This window comes from Pelodiscus sinensis, chromosome 24, assembly GCF_049634645.1.
Source record: "Pelodiscus sinensis isolate JC-2024 chromosome 24, ASM4963464v1, whole genome shotgun sequence".
Classification (NCBI taxonomy): domain Eukaryota; kingdom Metazoa; phylum Chordata; order Testudines; family Trionychidae; genus Pelodiscus; species Pelodiscus sinensis.
This window is the reverse complement of record NC_134734.1, coordinates 2,111,823-2,131,627: the sequence shown is the minus strand read 5'-3', so window position 1 is coordinate 2,131,627 and position 19,805 is coordinate 2,111,823. Positions and strand designations below refer to the sequence as shown.

At 55.9% G+C, this 19,805-nt stretch overlaps 2 protein-coding genes across 4 annotated transcripts; both read right to left on the bottom strand.

The window, feature by feature from the left end:
• Positions 1-719: 719 nt before the first annotated feature.
• On the bottom strand, positions 720-6,943 carry LOC102448763 (interferon-inducible GTPase 5-like). Of its 3 annotated transcripts, none has more exons than XM_075908258.1 (2): positions 6,779-6,943; positions 720-3,014 (listed from the first exon to the last, which is right to left on the bottom strand). In XM_075908258.1, the coding sequence occupies exon 2, from the start codon at positions 3,008-3,010 to the stop codon at positions 1,784-1,786; it is 1,227 nt and encodes a 408-aa protein (XP_075764373.1). In that variant the 5' UTR covers positions 3,011-3,014; positions 6,779-6,943; the 3' UTR covers positions 720-1,783. The 3 variants fall into 3 exon arrangements, with proteins under 3 accessions (XP_075764373.1, XP_075764372.1, XP_075764371.1); XM_075908257.1 differs by lacking the exon at positions 6,779-6,943 and adding an exon at positions 4,324-4,359; XM_075908256.1 differs by lacking the exon at positions 6,779-6,943 and adding an exon at positions 4,385-4,525 and having other exon boundaries at positions 721-3,014.
• Positions 6,944-11,094: 4,151 nt separating this feature from the next.
• On the bottom strand, positions 11,095-13,527 carry LOC102446314 (interferon-inducible GTPase 5-like). Its single transcript, XM_075908261.1, has one exon. The coding sequence runs from the start codon at positions 12,817-12,819 to the stop codon at positions 11,530-11,532; it is 1,290 nt and encodes a 429-aa protein (XP_075764376.1). The 5' UTR covers positions 12,820-13,527; the 3' UTR covers positions 11,095-11,529.
• Positions 13,528-19,805: the final 6,278 nt, after the last annotated feature.

The window sequence follows — 19,805 nt, the reverse complement described above, 5'->3', positions numbered from 1 at the left end:
CTCCATCCCTAGAGGTGTTTAAGTCTCGGCTTGACAAAGCCCTGGCCGGGTTGATTTAGATGGGATTGGTCCTGCCTAGAGCGGAGGGCTGGACTTGACGACCTTCTGAGGTCTCTTCCAGTACTGATTCTATGATAAGGGGATGGTTGGATGAAATAACATGATCTTGGTAACTAATTGACCATTCATTTCCAGTTGGAAATAGGTCAATGGAGGGATGATAGGAGTTGCTATAGGGAACTTTCTGGGTGTCTGGCTGGTGAGTCTTGCCCACATGCTCAGGGTTTAGCTGATCGCCATATTTGGGGTCAGGAAGGAATTTTCCTCCAGGGTAGATTGGCAGAGGCCCTGGAGGTTTTTCGCCTTCCTCTGTAGCATTGGGCACAGATCACAGCTGAAGGACTCTCTGCATGTTGGGGCCTTCAAAGTATTGGAAGGCTTCAATATCTGAGACATAGGTGAGAGGATTATTCTAAGAGGGGTGGGCGAGATTCTGTGGCCTGCACGGTGCAGGGGGTCAGACTAGATGATCATAATGGTCCCTTCTGACCTTAAAGTCTATGAGTCTATGGGTGCAGGATCTGGGAGGGAGTGGTGACCTGGGGCAGGGGGATGGGGCACAGGGTCTGGGAAGGTGTTGAGGTGCTGGGGAGGGGTGTAGGAGGGGTGCAGGGTCTGGGAGGGAGTGGTGACCTGGGGCAGGGAGATGGGGCACAGGGTCTGGGAGGGTGTTGAGGTGCTGGGGAGGGGTGTAGGAGGGGTGCAGGGTCTGGGAGGGAGTGGTGACCTGGGGCAGGGGGTGCAGAGGGTTTGCAGGCTCTGGCTGGGAGTCGCTTATCTTAGTGGTTCTTGGCCAACAGCCCTGCAGCACCCCCAAGGCAGGCCGGGCTTCCTGCCTGCGGTGGCCCCAAATGCCTTAGAGCTGCAGGCTGCTCCCTCCAGGTGGCTCTCAGCTCCAGGAGGAGAGAGAAGCATGTGCTGCCCCCATCCCCCAGGCTAATCTCTCAGCTCCTATTGGCTCGTTTCCAGCCAACAGGAGCTGAGGATTGGGCTGGGGGAGGGGAGATCGCACAAAGCCTCCCCCTCCCTGCAGAGCAGAGAGCAGCACGGACTGCGCTTTAAACCGCGGCAGCTGCGTGCCTGAGGGTCCCGGCAGGGTGTCCGTGGGCCGGATCCAGTGGCTTGGTGGGCCGGATCCGGCCCCTGGGCCGTATTTTGCCCAGCGCTATGTTAGGCCTTGGTGGAGAGAGGGTTGTGAAGTCTGCTCCGTATTCCATCTCAAAGCTGGGGTAGAAGCCAAGGTCCCGGCTAGACCCCCCCTTCTGGTGCCCACGTGTCCCGAGTTCACGGGAACAGTGCCGCCATGAGACTGTTTTATATGGCACCTATTGCCCCTCACTCCCTGTGCCACTTGTTCACATTCGGTGTCTGGTCCCCTGTCCTCCCCCTGAGCAGGGACAGAACCCAGGACCCCTGGCTCCCATCTCCTACTTCTCCATCACACAAGTGCATTGACCATTTGTTTATTCAGCCACTTGTGATCTCGTCCCACCCTTCTCCTGGATGTACCATGCCCAGGTTGTGCCAAAACCAGGCAGATCCTGGACTAGGGCCGTGGTGCTCCCACAATCCCCCACTGCGAGGTGCAAGGTGCCCCTTGCAGGATGCCCAAATAGCACCAGAGTCTGTGGCTTCCCGTTTCCCCTACTCCCACTGAGGATCCGGCTCCGAAATCTCTCCCGCCCGCCTGGGGATTTCTGTCACAGCCACGCTCCCGGGTCCTTCAGACGCCCGTCTCAAAGGCCTTTATGAAGACGTTGTGGGCGTCCCTGGCTAGCTCGTTCAGGAAGCTGTGCAGCATGTAATAGGTGGTTCCAAAGGAGACCGCCCCGGCCGTCATGGACCCAACCACTGGCACCAAGCTGACCAGGTACTCTGCGAACATCAGGGCTGCCCCGCCGGCCTTCGTCAGCATCTTCACCACCAGGTCCTTCGAGAGCTCCTTGGCCAGCGGCGACTGAATCGCCTCCTTGATGTCCTCCACGGGCTTGCCCACCCTCTCGGCCAGCTTGCAGAGAGACTCGTCGTCCAAGCCGAAGTCCCGGCGGTAGTTGGAGAGGGTTTTGACCAGGATGGTCACGTCACAGACCACCGAGAGCCCCGGGATAGGGACAGCAGCAATGCCACAAGAGATGGTGGCCAGCTTCCAGATCTGCTTCTGCCTGGCTTCCTTCTTCCTCTGCAAGATGGCCAGGGACAGGTTGGGCAAAGCCATGAGGAACGCGTGTCTCTTGTGGCTGGGCAGCTCCTTCTCCAGGGTCTCCTCCAGCGCCTGGAAGTCATATTTGCCCAGCTCCCAGCTGGAGAGGAGGAAGACGGTCGGGGAAGCCACCCCTTCGTCCTGCAGCAGCTTGCAGCAGTTGTTCCGGATCTGCTCCAAGATCCTGTGCTCGCTGTAGCTTGCCCGCCGCCGCATTTTGGAAGCAGCCAGGTCGGCATCCACCTTGGAGCGCACGAAGTAGAAGCGCTTGCCCATCTGCTGGATCTCCCGGGCCAGCTGGGCGTGGTTGGCACGGAAGCGCTCGGAGGCGAGGACGATGAAGAAATCGTAGCGGGCGAAGCCCACCTGCTCCAGGTAGGTGCTGGACTGGAACGCCGGGGTGCCGATGCCCGGCAGGTCCCACAGCGTCACGTTGGGGTATGTGGGGTGTGGGTATGGGGTTGGCTCCGTGGTGGTCTCCACCACCCCTGTGGGGGCTGCGCCCTCGTCCTCGTCCTGCATGCTGAGAATGGCGTTGATGAAGGAGGATTTGCCGGAGCCGGACTCCCCGGTCACAGCGATGTCCAGCCGGGTGTTCTCCAAGGACTCCAGGCTCTCCAGGATCTTTGAGGCGGCGTCGGCCAAACTGCCCCCTTCCAGGGCCTCCCTGATCTCCGCAATCTCCTCGTCGGTGATTGTTTCAAACTCCTCCAGGATGCTGGCCTGGCACTCATCACTCTGATCCGCCATGGGGCTGGGGAGGATGCAGACATGGGGGTTAGTGTAGGGAACAGGACATGGGCCTTCCCCTCTAGGGACGCTGGCCCTGATCCAGCCCCAGGGGCAGCAGGGAGCTGACAGGCTTGGGGGCCAGCGACTGGTTTCCTTCCTACTGGGGCAGGTGAGCAGAAGGCCAGGGCACTGCTGAGTTGTGGTCTTCACCCCCCCCATCTTCACAAGGACAAGTGCAGAGTCCTGCCCTTGGGACAGGGGAATCCCAGCATTGGTACAGGCTGGGGACCGACGGGCTAAGCAGCAGTTTTGCAGGAGAGGCCCTGGGGATTCCAGTGGAGAAGCTGGAGATGAGCCACCAGGGCGCCCTTGTAGCCAGGCAGGCTAATGGCGTATTATGGGGCATTGGGAGGAGCACGGCCAGCAGATCTAGGGCAGTGATTGTTCCTCTTTCTTTGGCAGCAGAGGCCACAGCTGGAGTGTTGTGTCCTGTTCTGGGCCCCAATACAGAAAGGATGCGGGTGCACTGGAGAGGGTCCAGTGGGGGGAGAGGGGAGCCACACAAATTATTCGGGGGCTGGAGCACATGACCTGCGAGGGGAGGCTGAGGGATTTGGCCTTGTTCAGGCTGCAGAAGAGAAGAGTGAGGGGGGATTTGAGCAGCCTGCAACTCCCTGAAGGGGGGTTTCCAGGAGGCTGGAGAGAGGCTGTTCTCAGGGGGGGCAGAACAAGGAGCAATGGGGGAGTTCTGGGTTGGAGATTAGGACAAATGTTTTCCTCAGGCGGGTGGGAAGCCCTGGGCTGGGTTCCCTGGGGGGGGGGGAATCTCCATCCCGAGGGGTGTTTTAGTCCGGGCGGGACAAAGCCCTGGCTGGGCTCATTGAGGTGGGTCGGTCCTGCCTTGGGCAGGGGGCTGGACTCGACCCCTGAGGTCTCTGCCCGCCCGGGGGTCCTGCGAGTCGGCGATTCCCGTCTCTCTTACGCGTGGCCCCGCCGGGGGGGCTCAGGCAGAAAGCGGGGCACGCTCAGGGGCTCCCTGGGGCCCAGCTGCGTTTGGGGCGCTGGGAGAGCGGCTGGTGGGGTCCCCGCCTCTCCCTCTGTCCCCCCGAACCCCCCAGCTCCCCCTTCTGCCCCCCCAGCTCCCCCTTCTGGCCCCCAGATCCCCCTCCCTCTTCTGCCCCCCCAGCTCCCTCCCCCTTCTGCCCCCCCAGCTCCCCTCCCTCTTCTGCCCTCCCAGCTCCCCCTTCTGCCCCCCAGATCCCCCTCCCTCTTCTGCCCCCCCCCCCCCCATCCTCCTCCCTCCGCTCTGCCCCCTGGTCTCCGCCGCCTGCCTGGTTGCTTCTCTCCGGCCGCCCAAGCCTCCGCTCTGTGCCCCCGCCCGCGGCGTGTTACCTCCCCCTGCCGGGTCAGATCCGTCCCTGCTCCAGCCGGCCGGGGACCCGAGGGATTTATTCGCGCACTGGCCGGAGACTTTCACTTTCGTTTCCTCTGTGTGTGTCTGCTGCCCCCTGCTGGATGGAGCCAGCGCTGCTCTGTGTGTGTGTGTGTGTGTGTGTGTGTGTGTGTTTGTGTCTGCTGCCCCCTGCTGGATGGAGCCAGCGCTGCTCTGTGTGTGTGTGTGTGTGTGTGCTGCCCTCTGCTGGATGCATGTGGTATGTGTTTGTGGGGGGGGACGGGGGGGGAGGAGCTGTCTGTCTCTCTCCCTCTCCTGCCCTGCTGCCAGGAACTAGCCCTCGGGGGGGGGGGGGGGGGGCGTGTAACAACCAGCCCTATTCTGTGTCTGTGTCCCCCTCCTGGACACCCCCTGCCCTCTGTGTTGTCTGGTCCAAGCCCTTCCCCACTGCTCGTGTAGGAAGCTGCCGATTTCAATCAGTGTCGCTGCTCCATGCACTGCAGGGACCTAGAGGCAGGGCCAGGCCCCACCCAGCTCCCTGCGACATACGCTGCAGGCTTTGTCCCTTCCCTGCTGGGCCCCGAGCCCTTCACCATCCAGCTTGGGGCCTGCTCAGAAAACAAAACCGTTCCCAGGGGGCGAAAGCTCCGCAGTGAACGTGGGATCCCGCCCAGCCCGGCCGTGCGAGAGACTGCCCCCCCCCCCCGCATCCGCTCGTGAGCCACGCCAGGGGGGCACGGTTCTGTCACAGCCGCTGGCGCAGTGGGGTTCCAACCGCGACGGCGTTTATAACCCAGAGAACCTGCGTAAGCCGGCAGGTGCCACCTCCACACCCTGTGGCCCCCAGTGCCAGCTACTGGCTGGGCCTGCCAGCAGGCGGGTGATGTGGCTCTCACCGCCCACACGTGCCAGCTGCCCAGTGCTCCTGGCCGGGGCAGCAAGCGGCTTGGAGAAGCAAAACGGACCAATAAATACAGCTGGAGTTGGAGGGGAAGCCCTGTTCCTTGGGCCGTTGCAGCCGCTGACAATTTGTCACTTAACGGCTCCCAACCTTCGCTTTCTGCATCACTGCAGCTCTGGGCACAAAGTCATTATTGGCTCCCCCACCCCGAATTTCCTGCTGCTGGGATAATGTAAATCAATAAAAGGGGAAGGGGGGTGACACGTGTACCGCAGCACAATGGTGAACATGCACGTGGATAAAAGCACGAAACGCAAAGTGCACTATTATCCAGCCAAACGCCGTCCACCTGATCGTGTTGTGCCAGGCCTGAATGCAGCCCGGATTCGGTACCGGCTGTGGGGGTGTTTCCGTGTTTGGCTTGTGGGATTGCGTGTTCTAGAGCAGTGTTTCTCAAGCAGGGGTCCGAGTACCCTCACGGGTACTGGAGAGACGTCTGGGGGGTAGGTCAACACTACTGACATTTGGAGACAACTGAATTTTTGTTTGAAGTTTTACAGCGCTTCATTATTTTTGTACTTTTACACCCCAAACTGTCATCGCTGGCCTGACTACAATTAAGTTGTTTAAACAAATGTGTTGCAATGGTAGGGGGAAAAAATGGTGTGTCTGAAAACTGTAGGTAGTGGGGGGACTTTCTTTTTAAAGGGGTACTTTACAAAAAAAAGTTTGAGAAACACTGTTCTATAGGATTCCGTGTGTGAGACAAGGAACCAGAAAGTGTGTGTGTGTGTGTATCCCACCAAGAGCATGAGCGGCGGAGTGGGGTCTGAGATGGCTCCAGGCTGCGGCGGTAGAGCCAGGGGCTGGAGCAGGCTGGACAATGTGAAGAGGGGCAGGGGATAGTCGCTTTCTGGAGCCCAGGCAGAAGGAGGAACCTTGGGGCCTGGTCTAGAGAGTGGAAGCCGGCAAGCAGCCGGGGAAGGTAGATCAGGCATTGTGGGGAGCAGCGGGGGCTCGCCTATGGAGGAGCAGCTGAAGGGACTTAGAAGCGAGCCCAGGAAGGGCAGCCAGGAATGGCCTGGTGGGAGGGCCTGGTTCCCTGACCAGTCGCTGGCCAGGCAGCACCGGGCCAGAGACGGGGGCTGAGGATGCCCAGAAGCCCAGGGTAAACACGTCAGCACCGCATGGCTGCGGCAAGGGGAAACTGGCGAGAGCAGGACAATTTTCCTCATCACAGGCTGCGTGGCCCCTCCAGCATGACTACAACCAGCATGCCCTGTCAGCTGGGTGCTTGGTTGGCTGCCCAGGAGAGAGTCTGGTGCCGCCCCATTGATTAGCAGAGCATCCACAGCCGGCAGCATATTTCTGGTGGTGCACATCTGCGCACACCTTGGTGCGCTGAACAAAATTTATTCTGCACACGGGTGGAAAAACTGAGAGGGAACATTGAATAGGACCGCCCCAAAGGCCCCTCAGGCTGTATACTCACTGATGTCAGCTGTTTGGCTGCGTGTGTGGGTCTCCCTGTGTCCCAGCTCTGCACAGACCTCACGCGAGGCGCCCAGTGGACCCACACCCTCGGTCGGTAGCGAAGGAACGTGGCCAGTGACGGACGGTGCTAGTGCTTGGGCTGCGCAGGCACCGGCACGCTGACCCAGGTGCACTGTGGCAATGGACTAGCTCAGTTACGTGCAGGACTTTCCGCGATCTCTCAGGCCTGCCAGAGACAACTCCCTTAGTTACCGCCTCGGTCACAGATACAAACGAGTTCTGCAGCGTGCCTGCCAAATGTCGGCACCTCCTCTGCCGGCTCTGGGTGGTGCCCACCGCCTCGTGCAGGCTGGTGCCCTGTGAGCTGCTTTCGGACGGGCAGTTCCTGGTGTCGCCGGGGCCTGTGGTTGGTATCGAGGTGTTCTGCTCCCGCCGTCCTGGAATGTGCTTGTGCTTCGCACGGCCCAGGGACGAGCGCCACCGGTTCCTGCCAGATTCGCCCACAGGTCAGCTTGGCTTCAGAAAAGCAGCGTTTTGCCTGTCAGCCCAGGCCCTCCCATTGACACGGGGCTTGTGCGTCAGGTGACATTCCCCGGCTGTTTGTCCCTTTCCGGGCAGGGCGTTGCCCCTTGTCTGGGAGAAGCAGAGGGCATCGAAGATGGACTGGGGGGCTCGACTCGGCTTTGTGGTTGTCTCACTTTATCATGCCTCGTCTCTCCTCTGCTCTGCCCTTCCCCTCCTCCGATCGATGGCCGGGTTTTGTTTTCCAGTTGATGGTAGCCCTCTGGGTGGGCCTGGGAAGGTTAGGCCCAGCCCCCCTGCATTCTAGGCTCGGGGGGCTGGCGTTGCACTGCCTGACCTCCCGACAGTTCAGGGGGACACTAAGGGCACCAGTGGCCACAAAGGGGGAAAGCTGGCCTCCAGTGGGCTTGGAAGGGGCGGGGCCTCAGGTGGAAGGGGCGGAGCTTGGGGGCCAGCCTCCACTAGCCAGTTGTTTACCCAGGAAGGAAAGGCCATGTTACAGATATTAGTGGTTAGGATTAGAAGCCGAGTCGGCATTTCTGTTGCTTGGCAACCACATCTTCAAAAAAGTTTGGAGTAATTCCAACTGTTGCACGCTAACGGGTTGAACTAATTAGTGTATTGGGTTTATTCAAGTACAGGTTTTCCCTTCTTCTGTTTTCCACGGGTTTATCATGTGGGGGTTTCGGCAAAACGGTAACTTTTAGAACCGGGAGAGAGAACAGAAGGGAGGGGGACAGTGGGGGTAGAACAGCCTAGGAAGACAGGGACCCAGCCAAGAGAGATTCACTCTATCAAGGGAGCTTAACCTCCAGGCAGCAGCAGCAAGTTTAGCAACCTGAGAGCAGAAAGGAAAACTCCACAGGCAGGTACCACCGTTCTGCTTTCAGCTGAGAGCAGAGTGTGGTTCTGCGGGCAGAAACCGTTTGGAACTCGCCCCCCTGGAGCAGTTGCACCCGCAGCTGGGTCGTTTCCCAACTCTCCGCTCTGCTGAGCCCTGACTGGACTCGCCCTGGGCTGGGCTTCACTGGGCACTTTTCCATGGGCCTGTTCCTTAGCCCGGGGGAAATAGTGAAGGGCAGGTGGGGGCCCTGCCCTAAGGGGACGCTTGAACCACAGCTATGGGGTGGGGGGAGGAGTGGAGAGGGTTGACAAGCCCATGAGCTCACCAGGGTGGGGTGTGTCTGGGTTGCGCCCAGTGCCCCTGTTCTGACTGAAACTCGGGATGCAACAATAAGGAAGTGATCAACGATTATTAGGGATTGTAACCCTGGTAATCCTCCCATATGCACTTGAAATGGCAGTGGCCTGGGGACCCCATTCACCTTTTTTCCAGGCAGTGAGGTATTGGTGTCAGAAGTGGGATCCCCTAGAATTTGCCCCCAGCAGCTCAGGTGTCCCTGCTGAGGTGGTGATGGTAGAGGCAGGCCTGCTTTGCTCCTCCCCTTCTGCTCCACACAGAATCCCCTGCTGGGGTTGGGTGAGCTTGGGGTTAACGCCCCAGAAAGAGGCACAGAACAACTCCACTCTCAAGGAGATGGTTCAGGCTCTCTGCTGGTTCAGGCAGCAGCACCTCATACATATCTAAACATGGTCACATGTCTGGGTTTCTCTCACCAGTGGCGAGGGGTAGGAAAGGACACTTTTGCGCAAAAACATGCTGCCTGTCTACACTGGCGGGGAGTTCTTGCGCAAGAACACTGATGTTATAATGTGTGAAATCAGGGCTTCTTGCGCAAGAACTATGATGCTCCCGCTCAGGAATAAGCCCTCTTGTGCAACTGTTCTTGCGCAAGAGGCCAGTGTAGACAGGCAACATGAATTTCTTGCACAAGAAAGCCCGATGGCTAAAATGGCCATGAGAGCTTTCTTGTGCAAGACAGTGTCTACACTGGCACGGATGCTTTTGTGCAAAAGCACATGCTAGTGTAGACACTCTCTTGCACAAACACTTTAACGCAAAAACTCTTGCGTTAAAAGTATTTGCGCAAAATCTTGCTAATGCAGACGTAGCCCATAAGTGTCAGCTCAGAGCTCCTTATGCGTGGCTACTCCCAGGATCCTCCTTCAGCTTTGCTCAGCCCTCATGCTCGCTGCGTCTACACTGCAGGCTTCTTGCGCGTGAAGCTTTTTGCGGAGGAGCTCTTCCGCAAGAAGAGCGTGTCCACACTGCAGAAGCGCATTGAAAAAGCGACGCGCTTTTGTGCAAGAGAGGATCCAGACTGCATGGATGTTCTCTTGCAAGAAAGCTCTGATTGCCATTAACAGAATGGCCACCAGGGTGTTTTGCGCAATAACCCTGTTTCCCATCCACACACACCTTTTTGCACAAGAGCTCTTGCCCAAAAAGGAGTTATTCCTCGTAGAAAGAGGAATACCCACACCGCAAACACCCCTCTGTTCTGTCAATTCACTGTACATTTTCTTGAGCAAAAATGCACTTGAGGTGTGGTTGCTCCGTGAGTTTTTGAGCAAAAACTCTGCAGTGTAGATAAAGCCCCAATAACCTCTCTCCTCAGAGATGCACAGCAACCTCCCTTAAAGCCAGAGAAGGGTCCTATCTAGTGACTTAGGAAAACCTTCACATTCCTTCTCCAGTGGAATCAATATTTGCTAACAGATGTGATGTTCAGAGAACTCATGTTAGCCTGTGTTAGCATGGTAGACTCAATGCTTCTCTATCCATCCTCTGTGTTACCACTGGTCTTTGGTCTGCTGTCATGTGAATAAATTCTGGTTAGATTAGGCTCAAGAATCTGCGTGACTCTCTGAACCAGATGGCTCACTAGTGAATAGGCTCGCTTGAAGAGCCGTGCACCAACACAAGGGCAGAGGAGAAAAATGATCCAGTGAAATCATCTGTCTTTGTGCATGTCGTCAGGAGTGGGGGGCACTGGATGTTTATAACAAATTTCAGTTAGAAACATAGAATCATAGAATCATAGAACTGGAAGGGACCTCAAGAGGTCATCGAGTCCAGCCCCCCGCCCTCAAGGCAGGACCAAGCTCCGTCTACACTATCCCTGACAGATGTCTATCTAACCTGTTCTTAAATATCTCCAGAGAGGGAGATTCCACCACCTCCCTTGGCAATTTATTCCAATATTTGACCACCCTGACAGTTAGGAATTTTTTCCTAATGTCCAATCTAAACCTCCCCTGCTGCACTTTAAGCCCATTACTCCTTGTCCTGTCCTCAGAAACCAAGAGGAACAAATTTTCTCCTTCCTCTTTGTGACACCCTTTTAGATATTTGAAAACCGCTATCATGTCCCCCCTTAATCTTCTTTTTTCCAAACTAAACAAGCCCAGTTCATGAAGCCTGGCTTCATAGGTCATGTTCTCTAGACCTTTAATCATTCTTGTCGCTCTTCTCTGTACCCTTTCCAATTTCTCCACATCTTTCTTGAAATGTGGCGCCCAGAACTGGACACAGTACTCCAGCTGAGGCCTAACTAGTGCAGAGTAGAGGGGCAGAACGACTTCACGAGTTTTGTTTACAACACACCTGTTGATACAACCTAGAATCATATTTGCTTTTTTTGCAACAGCATCACACTGTTGACTCATATTCAACTTGTGGTCCACTATGACCCTTAGATCCCTTTCCGCCATGCTCCTTCCTAGACACTCGCTTCCCATCTTGTATGTATGGAACTGATTGTTCCTTCCTAAGTGGAGCACTTTGCATTTCTCTTTATTAAACCTCATCCTGTTTACCTCTGACCATTTCTCTAACTTGCTAAATCAGAGGAAATCGGGTAGCTTAGTGGAATACCCCGGAGGCCCACTGCATGCCAGAACAGGAACAAAAGAGAGGCATTTTGTACATGCTTTCAGTCCATGGGGGAGACACCAGTGAGGCAACCAGACAGCGGGGTGGAAAGCGTACAATTGAAGCGCACAAAATCGTCAAATGCAGGTCCAGGAAAATGCGATGGGCCTAGAGCGAAGCTCACGGAGAATCGACGTGGCTGTCGCCGAGGGGTCCCCATGAGAATAGAAACAACCACGTGATCGACCCAGAAAGAGCCAGGATGATCAGCTGGTGGAAGGCCTGGACGTGGCGAAGGGTGGCCGGGATAAGAGAAGAATGGGAGTCACGTTGCGCTATCTGGGGGCTGATTGATCAAGGTGATGAAGGCTGCATTAGATCTGAGCACAGAAAAATCTGCCATAGTCCTCTGGTTGGCTCCAGTCTCCATCGGCCAGAGGCAGGTCCACAGCTCACTGGTCTTCATTCTCTTCCTCTTCTTTGGCCAAGGCCTCGACCAGGACCCTCTGGGCATCTTCAGCGACACCATTCAGAAAGCTGTTCAGCATCCTGTAAGTCACGGTGAAAGACCGCTCTGCCGCAAAGACGGTCCCCGCCAGTGGGATCATGCTGACGAAATGCTTTGCTATCAGCAGCCCTTCCCCTGTGGCCTGTCTCAGCAGCTTCTCGGCTGTTTCCTTGGAGATGTCTTTGGCCAACGGAGACCTGACCACGGACTTCAGGTCTTCCACCCTCTTCCGAACCTGGAGGGCGAGGGCATTGAGGGAAATGTCGTCCAGGCCAAAGCTCTCACAGTACTGCCGCATGCTGTCCACCAGCGTGTCCACGTCGCACCTCACCGAGAGCATCGGCAGCGGCACAGTCGCGATGGCGCAGGACTTCAGCGCCTGCTTCCAGATCTGCCCCTGCAGAAGCTTTTTCTTCTTTTCCAAGATTGGCTGGGACAGGTTGGGCAGGGCCATGAGGAACAGGTGTTTCTTGTGACTGTCCAGTTCCTTCAGCAACTTCTTCTGCAGCTTGGGGAACTCGTATTTCTGGAACTCCCGGCTCGACACGAGGAAAACCCGGGGGGAACTGATCCCCTCTTTGGAGAGACGCTCGATGCAGTCTTTTCTGATCTTCTCCAGGATCTTCTCCTCACTGAAGCCCTTTTTGCGATTCTCGTTGTACAGGTCCACATCCACCTTGGAGCGCACAAAGTAAAACTTCTTCCCCATCTTGCGGATCTGCCGGGCCAGGAGGGCGTGGTTGGCTCGGAACCGCTCTGAAGCCAGGATGATGAAGAAATCATAGCGATTAAACATCACTTGCCTCAGGTAAGTGGCAGGCTGGAAATCTGGGGTCCCAATCCCGGGCAGGTCCCAGAAGATCACATTGGGGTACTTAGAATGCTGGTACCGCTGTAGCTGTTTGGTTGTTTCTGTCACCCCAGTCTCCGCGGCGCCTTGGTCTTCATCGCTCAGGCCCCGGAGAGCATTAAGGAAAGAGGATTTGCCAGCGCCTGACTCCCCCGTAATCGCGATGTTGAGCTCGGTGTTTTTGAGCAGCTCGTCAGATCTCTGCACCACGTAGGCCGCTAGGGGAAGGTCTCCTGTTTCCAGGGCAGCCTTGATTTCCTCAGTCTCCTTCTCAGACAGACCGGGAAGCATGTTTCTGTCCTTTTTGAACACTTTACCGAAGATAACTGTGAGCTCTTCTGTGTCCCTGTGGGGGGAAACACACCCCAAATTACACTGTGTCATTTTCCTGCCACAGAACAAAATCACCTAGGAATTGCAATGGGCAGTGAGTAGAAAAGAGTGTTACCTAGTGGACAGAACCTCAACTGGGACTCAGTTTCTCCATCTGTGAAATGGGGTTAATGAAAAGCACTTTAGACTTAGAGAGAGAGACAAGCATGACATAAGAGCTGGGTACTGTGTTTCCTGTGGGCATGGTGTACTCTCCCTGCCCCCAGTTTGTCCAAGCTCCACCTCTCCCCACTACCTCTCTCTTCTCTTCCCTCCACCACCCTGCTCACCTCTTCCAGCCGAATCCCTGAACCCACATGTAGCAAATGATGTTTGAAAAGAAACCCACTCTCCTAAAATTTCTTTCTATTGAAAACGGAGCCTGTTTTCCACGGCACGCCAGATTGTGACGATTGGACATGCTGATGGTTCCTAATTAAAAGCACTAATTAAAAGCAGCGACAGCTTTTTGGTGTACCCTGGAGTTTATCAGAGTTTTGTTTGTAAACACTTCGTAATAAGGGGAAGTGAGCTACATATGACAGAACACACGACACCGCCCCCTCTCTGCTTTACATTCTCTTCAGCTGTATTTCTAAGCTGATTTTATGTTTTAAAAGTACCCTGCAGTCTCCATAAAGCAACCATTCCTGATGGCTACCTGCTGATGTCCCCCAAACAGCAACATTATTTCAAACGAATCAGCCCGATTCATTTGTCCAGAGCAGGTTCGTGTGTCCATAACAGAGTTTGCTCTGTTTAGAAAAAGGGACCCTTCATTTATTTTGCGGGCTCTCTATAACACTAGACAGTCTTACGACACTTCACCTCCTGTTTATATTAAAAACACATCTCCAAAGATTGGAGGCCTACCGAAGGATTTTACGTCTTACGCCAGAACTGATTGGGGTGGCAGGTTCTCTTAAAACTAGTTCATCGAATAGGCCAAAGGAATCATAGAATACGAGGACTGGAAGGGACCTCGAGAGGTCATCGAGTCCAGTCCCCTGCCCTCATGGCAGGACCAAATACTGTCTAGACCATCCCTGATAGACATTTATCTAACCTGCTGTCACATTACTGAATTGGAGGGAAGTAGCCAGATCGCTGCTGCACCCCTAGGTGGGGGTGTTGGCCCCAGAAATTGGTATAAAAGGGAGCCATGTGGCGTATTGAATGGGAGCTTGTTGTTTGTTGATCCTGTGTACACTGTTTATGTGAGTATATAATGTCTGTGTGTGTAGGTAGGAATCTGTGTGGAAGCTGAATATTTCTCTGAATGTGGTTAAGCATGGCTATGGACAGGCTGAGTAGCAAAGCCCTGTGGAACAATGGCTCTCAATAGGCTATGGACACACCCAAAGAATGGGGTTTGTCATCTGAGGGCAGCCAGCAGGGAACATAGAGATTGGCCTCTGACCAGGTGACTTGCTGCATACAAGAAGAGGCCAGGGAGGAGGTATAAAGAGGCCATGCGGTCGATGCCATTTGGTTCTCAGCTCAGCACTTCATCCCAGAGGCAGCATTGCAGGGATTGAAGAGCCCGGAAGACCTGTGAACCCATCCTGATCGTAGGATGTGCAATAAGAACTTTTAAACCAGCAGCTGCAACATCTCTGCTAGAGCCTGCATCGAGGACTGGGAGATTCGGTGCATGTAACGTACTGTACTTTAATAACCTTACTCTCATGCTTTTCTTTCTTGTGATAATAAACCTTTAGATATAGATTCTAAAGGATTGGCCCAGCGTGATTTGTGGGTAAGGTCCAGAGGGTAAATTGACCAGGGATCTGTGGCTGGTTTCTTGGAACCGGACAGAACTTGTTCGGGGTAGGTGGGATTGGGTGTTAGGACCCCCCCACCTGTGTATGAGGCCTGGGGCCATCTGGGGCACGGATATTGCTGGGGTGTCGGAGGGGTTTTGCTCGGGAGGCTTCAGGCAGGTTGCTGAAGCGCTCTGTGGGACTGGTTTGTGGCCTGTGTGGAGAGGTCAGCAGTCGGGGGCTGTAAGGAGCCCCGGATTCGAGCAATTCGCCCTGAGTGGACGCCCTCAGCTGTGCCCAGACACGGCCCGGTCTGTCACACCTGCTCTTAAATATCTCCAGAGATGGGGATTCCACCCAACCTCCCTGGGCAATTTATTCCAGTGTTTAACCACCCTGACAGGTAGGAACTTTTTCCTAATGTCCAACCTAAACCTCCCTTGCTGCAGTTTAAGCCCATTGCTTCTTGTTCTATCCTCAGAGGCCAAGATGAACAAGTTTTCTCCCTCCTCCTCATGACACCCTTTTAGATACCTGAAAACGGCTCTCATGTCCCCCCTCGATCTTCTCTTTTCTAAACTAAACAAACCCAGTTCCTTCAGTCTTCCCTCATAAGTCATGTTCTCTAGACCTTTAATCATTCTCGTTGCTCTTCTCTGGACCCTCCCTAATTTCTCCACATCCTTCTTGAAATGCGGTGCCCAGAACTGGACATTTTTTGAGCTCTGGGCAAGAAAAGGGGCGTAAGGGCTCTTTCTGCAGCGGGTTTTTTAATGAATTGCAGAATTCATTTGAAAACGGCCTCCCGGAAAGGCCAGGCATTTCAGGCTGGAGATGAATACTCAGACTGGGTGTCGAAAATCGTCACAAGGGGTTTTTAGAGCGGTGGGTTTATAATCCTCAGCAGCGGACTGATGAACTGTTTAAAGCACATTCTGAGCAAAGGCCTGGTAGGCAAATTACAGTAACACACGACTGTCAGCGTTGGTGGGTTCAGAGAGGGACAGACTCTCCCTCAGGGTTGGCCATGCTGTGACACGGCCACTCGATGGCTCTGTCAGGGGGTCAGTGTTATGCCCACAGGCCTGGTAGCAGGAAGGGTTTTCACTGTTAAGGTATCAGAGTCACTGCAGGGGAAAAGGCACCAGCCTGAGCCAGGCGGCCATGGGGCTGCAGGGGGTCAGAAGAGGGGTAGACAGTAGGGTTGCCAGGTGTCCGGTATTGGCCTGGACAGTCGGGTATTCGTGCGCTCTGTCCGGTAAAAAAAATCAGACAATACCGGACACGTGCAGTGTGCAATGTGCAATGTGCAACGTCCGGTATTTTCCGATTTTTCCAGCTGTGCACTGGACGGAAGCCCGGTGTGGGCGGGGGAGGGGCTGGGAGTCCCAGCTGGGAGGCGGGGCCACGATTGCCGGGAGCCCTCAGTCGGTTGAGTGTGAGGAGGAGGGGAAGCCTCCTCCTCGTTCGTGCGTTGCCGGGTCCCTGCGCGGGGCAAGCAGCAAGTGCCCAGGTCAGTCCCGCTCCCTGCTGGCCGATTTTCTCACCCCCCCTTCCCCGGCCACCCCCCCCCCCCCCGTACCTCCCAGCTCTGCTTCCCACCGACCCTGCCCTCTTCCTTTTCTCCCCCGGCCAGCGCCGCTGCACCTCTCCCCGCCCCCACCAGCTCTGTTCCCTGCCCCCTCTTCCAGCCCCCCCTGCTGCACCCTCCCACCAGCTGTGCTTCCTGCTCCCCCTTTCTCCTGGCCCCCCTGCTGCACCCCCCCACCCCCGCTAGCGCTGCTTCCCACTCCCCCTTCCTCCCGACCCCCCCCGCTGCACCCCTCCCCACCCCCCAGCAGCTTTGCTTCCTTCCCCCCTTACTCCCAGCCAGCCCCGCCCCCTTCCAGCCGGTCCCCCCTCCCCCGATATACCGTGGCCAGCCCCGTTCCACCCGCCCCCCCTCACACCCAGCCCTGCTTCCTGTTGGCCCCCTCATCACCCTCGCCCCCTCCCCGTTAGCTGTTTCCAGGCCCCCGCGTCCCTCCCCAAAGCGTGTCCGGGTTTGGGTTTTTTTTAATGATTACCTGGTAACCCCTAGCAGTGATCCAGGTTCTCGGAGGGTGGTTTTTTTTTTTTTTTTTTGCTGAAGAACTTGGTCCCCCCGCCCCCTCTTTTTTTTCCCTGCAACAAATTTTTTGGGGGGGGGGGGTATTTTTCTTCAGCCATCTGGCAACCCTACTAGGAAGAGGGGAGGGGCTGAGCACTAAGACCCAGTGAGGCCTCTTAGACCCAGCACGCGTGCTAAGGGGGGCAGGGACATGGAGACCTCGGCTCTGTGTCCCTCCATCCCCTTTCAATTCCTCCCCAGGCGGGAGTCCCCTCCCCCTGCCTCCCTGTCAGGGACGGGGACCCACCACTCCCCGACTTGTCCAGCCACGGGGCACCAGGTCCTGCCCATCCCCCCGACTCTGCTGCTCCCGCGGTCGGTCAGAGCTGTGCAGCACAGGAGGGCGGGGGAGGTTCAGTCCCCCCCAAAGCCCCGTGTCTCCTCACACCCCAGCTCTGCCCCCTCCTGCCTTCATGCCAACCCCTCCTCCTCCCCCTTAATGCTCATACACCTCCCCTGCCCCACTTGCCCCTCCACGCCCAGGGTGTGCCGGGCAGGCGGATGGGAGGCCAGGGGAGGTACAGCTGAGGCGTGAGCTTTGGGGGAGAGCCCCACGGAAAGTAACAGCCCCAGAATTCGTGAAGGGGGCCCAGAGGTGCCCTTCCGGAACGTGCCGAGGGACCAAACATAAAGCCCGGACAACCGGGACGTGACCAGTGAAAAATACTCCCCAAAGCCCCGCAGGGCAGCCCCAGTCCTGCTGCTCTCACTCACCCCTCCACCTGCCCCGGGGACCCCAGGCCTCTGTGCCACGAGACAGTCGACATTCCCCGCAACCGGCAGCCTCGGTGTGTGGCAGCAGCCTGCGGCGCTCGGTACGTCCACCCGTCTCCTCTCAGCCCCCTGCCCGGCGAGCGCGTCCTTCCTCCAGCCCGGCTGCACCTGCCCGGCGAGCGCGGTGTGTGCCAAGGGTGCAGGAACTCAGCGCCGGCAGCAGCGCAAACAACGACATTCCTATCAGGTCTGGGCCCCGCCCTTGCTCGGCCAGTCCCGGTGGGTTTGGCTGGCTTCAGGGAGGCAGTCACGGTGGCTGCCGACCTCCTGGGCCCTGCGTTCACACCCCGGCGTCCATGGGGCACAGCTCTGACCTGCCACGTAACCTGCTCCATGGGCAGACGCCGCCGTTGTTTGCAGCCGTCTCCTCCGCAGCAAAGGGGCTTAACGGCGGATGGAGAGGGCTGGGTTGTAATGGGGAGTCCTGGCTCCCATTTCTCTGCTCTAACCACTAAACCTCATGTCCGCTGGCCCGGCTGTGTCTGCGCTGGGACTGTCAGCAGAGCCACGTCGGCCTGTGGCGGGTTTTTCACGTCCTGGACCCCTGCTGGGCAGATGCACGGAGCGAGCACAGAGCAGGCCTGACAGGGCCCATCTGCAGGGCAGCTAAAGTCCCTCAGGGCCGAGCATCAGGTGACTTGGACTCCGGGTGCTTAGGCTGAGGAGCTAAGAGCCGCGTAGACGCCACAACGCGGGTTCGGGGAGGGTGTCAGCGGGGGTGGGTGTGTGCAGCCCAGACACCTGCCCTGCAGCCCAAGCCTGGGGAGGGTGAGTCGACTGGCCTGATCTCAGACCTGGTGCAGGGGCGTTCCCCCTGCAGTGCAGACGTACCTGCCACGGCGCCCCCTCACTTAGCCATGAGATGGCTGGTTTGGCTGCTCAAATGAACCGCGTTGAGGGAATCGACTTGGCTTGGCAGAATTCAATTTTTTTTAATATAATATAATTTTGATGGATAATATTCATGCTTATTTTTAAGCCTTTTTTTTTAACAATGAACATTTCAAGAAAGTATGGAGAGAGGGGTCGGGCAGGAATTATTTCATGCTTATTTCCTGACAGTGGAAGAGGCAATTCAAAACATTAGATCTTAGTAGACCATTAAAATCATGGTCTCCAGCCCTTGTTGAAATATGCAATCGACGCGACTTTACTTCAAAGTCTAGTAACGTCGCCCGCTGCATTTTTCGTCCTCTGCCTAAATTTCAGTGCTCACAGACGGAATCATTTTTCATTGGTGTGTGTGTGGGGGGTGTGTGTGTGCGTGTGGGGGGTGTGTGTGTGCGTGTGGATTGGTGTGTGTGTGTGTGTGTGTGTGTGTGTGTATGGGTGCAGGCGTGTGTTTGTGTGTGGGTGTGGTCCATTTGACATTTACTAAGGAAAAATAATCTTTTCAAGTGTAAACATACTGAGAGATCTGTGAGATACCTGCCTTGGCTCTGCATGTCAGTCAGATAAAAAGACACCTAGAACGATACAAACATCGGGCGGCACCCGGGAAATGGAATACAAGCTGGCTGACAGCTCTCCAGGTGTCATTGTAAAGGGGGAACAACTCTGGGCAGCTGGGACTGGTTGTATTTGAACTGCCTGCAAGAACTGGGTGTTGGGCCTCCCTCTGCTATTTAACATTTTCTATCCCTGCAGGCAGCAGCAGATCCATGCCACAACGTTAGCAGATGACTCACAGAGCGGGGGAGTGGTACACAACGACCAGCACAGGTTAGCGACGCAGGGCGACCTGGCTCACGTGACAAGCTGGGCACAGGCGGACAAGACCTGTTATTAGTCGTTGCGGTGTCAATGCATTCGGCCAGGAGCAGATCGTGTGAGGTAATACACTGAACATGAGCTCTCAGTGCAACACTGGGGCCATCGGAGCTCACCTATCCGGCCTGCGATGCTGGAACAGAACAGCTCCTGTGCTTATCCGTGTAGCAGTCTGTGCACGGGGTGAGTGGTGGGGAAGTAAAACCAAAAGGCAGTCATGTAGCACTTTAAAGACTAACAAAATAGTTTATTCGGTGATGAGCTTTTGTGGGGCAGACCCACTTCCTCAGATCTTCTTCTGAAAGTGAATAGGCATGACCATTATACAACAGAAAGTTAAACAAAAGAAGTTAAAATGAAAGAAAGTAAAAAAAAAATGTTTTTAACTGACAAATCAGCTACACAGAACAGAAGATGGGGGCAAGGAGGGAGAGCGACAAGAAAGGAGGAAATTGCTTATTGTAAGAGTCAATTAAGTGGCTAATCTGGGATCACTACGAATATCAAAAGGTGGGGAGGCTGTCTTTGTAATGTGTAAGATA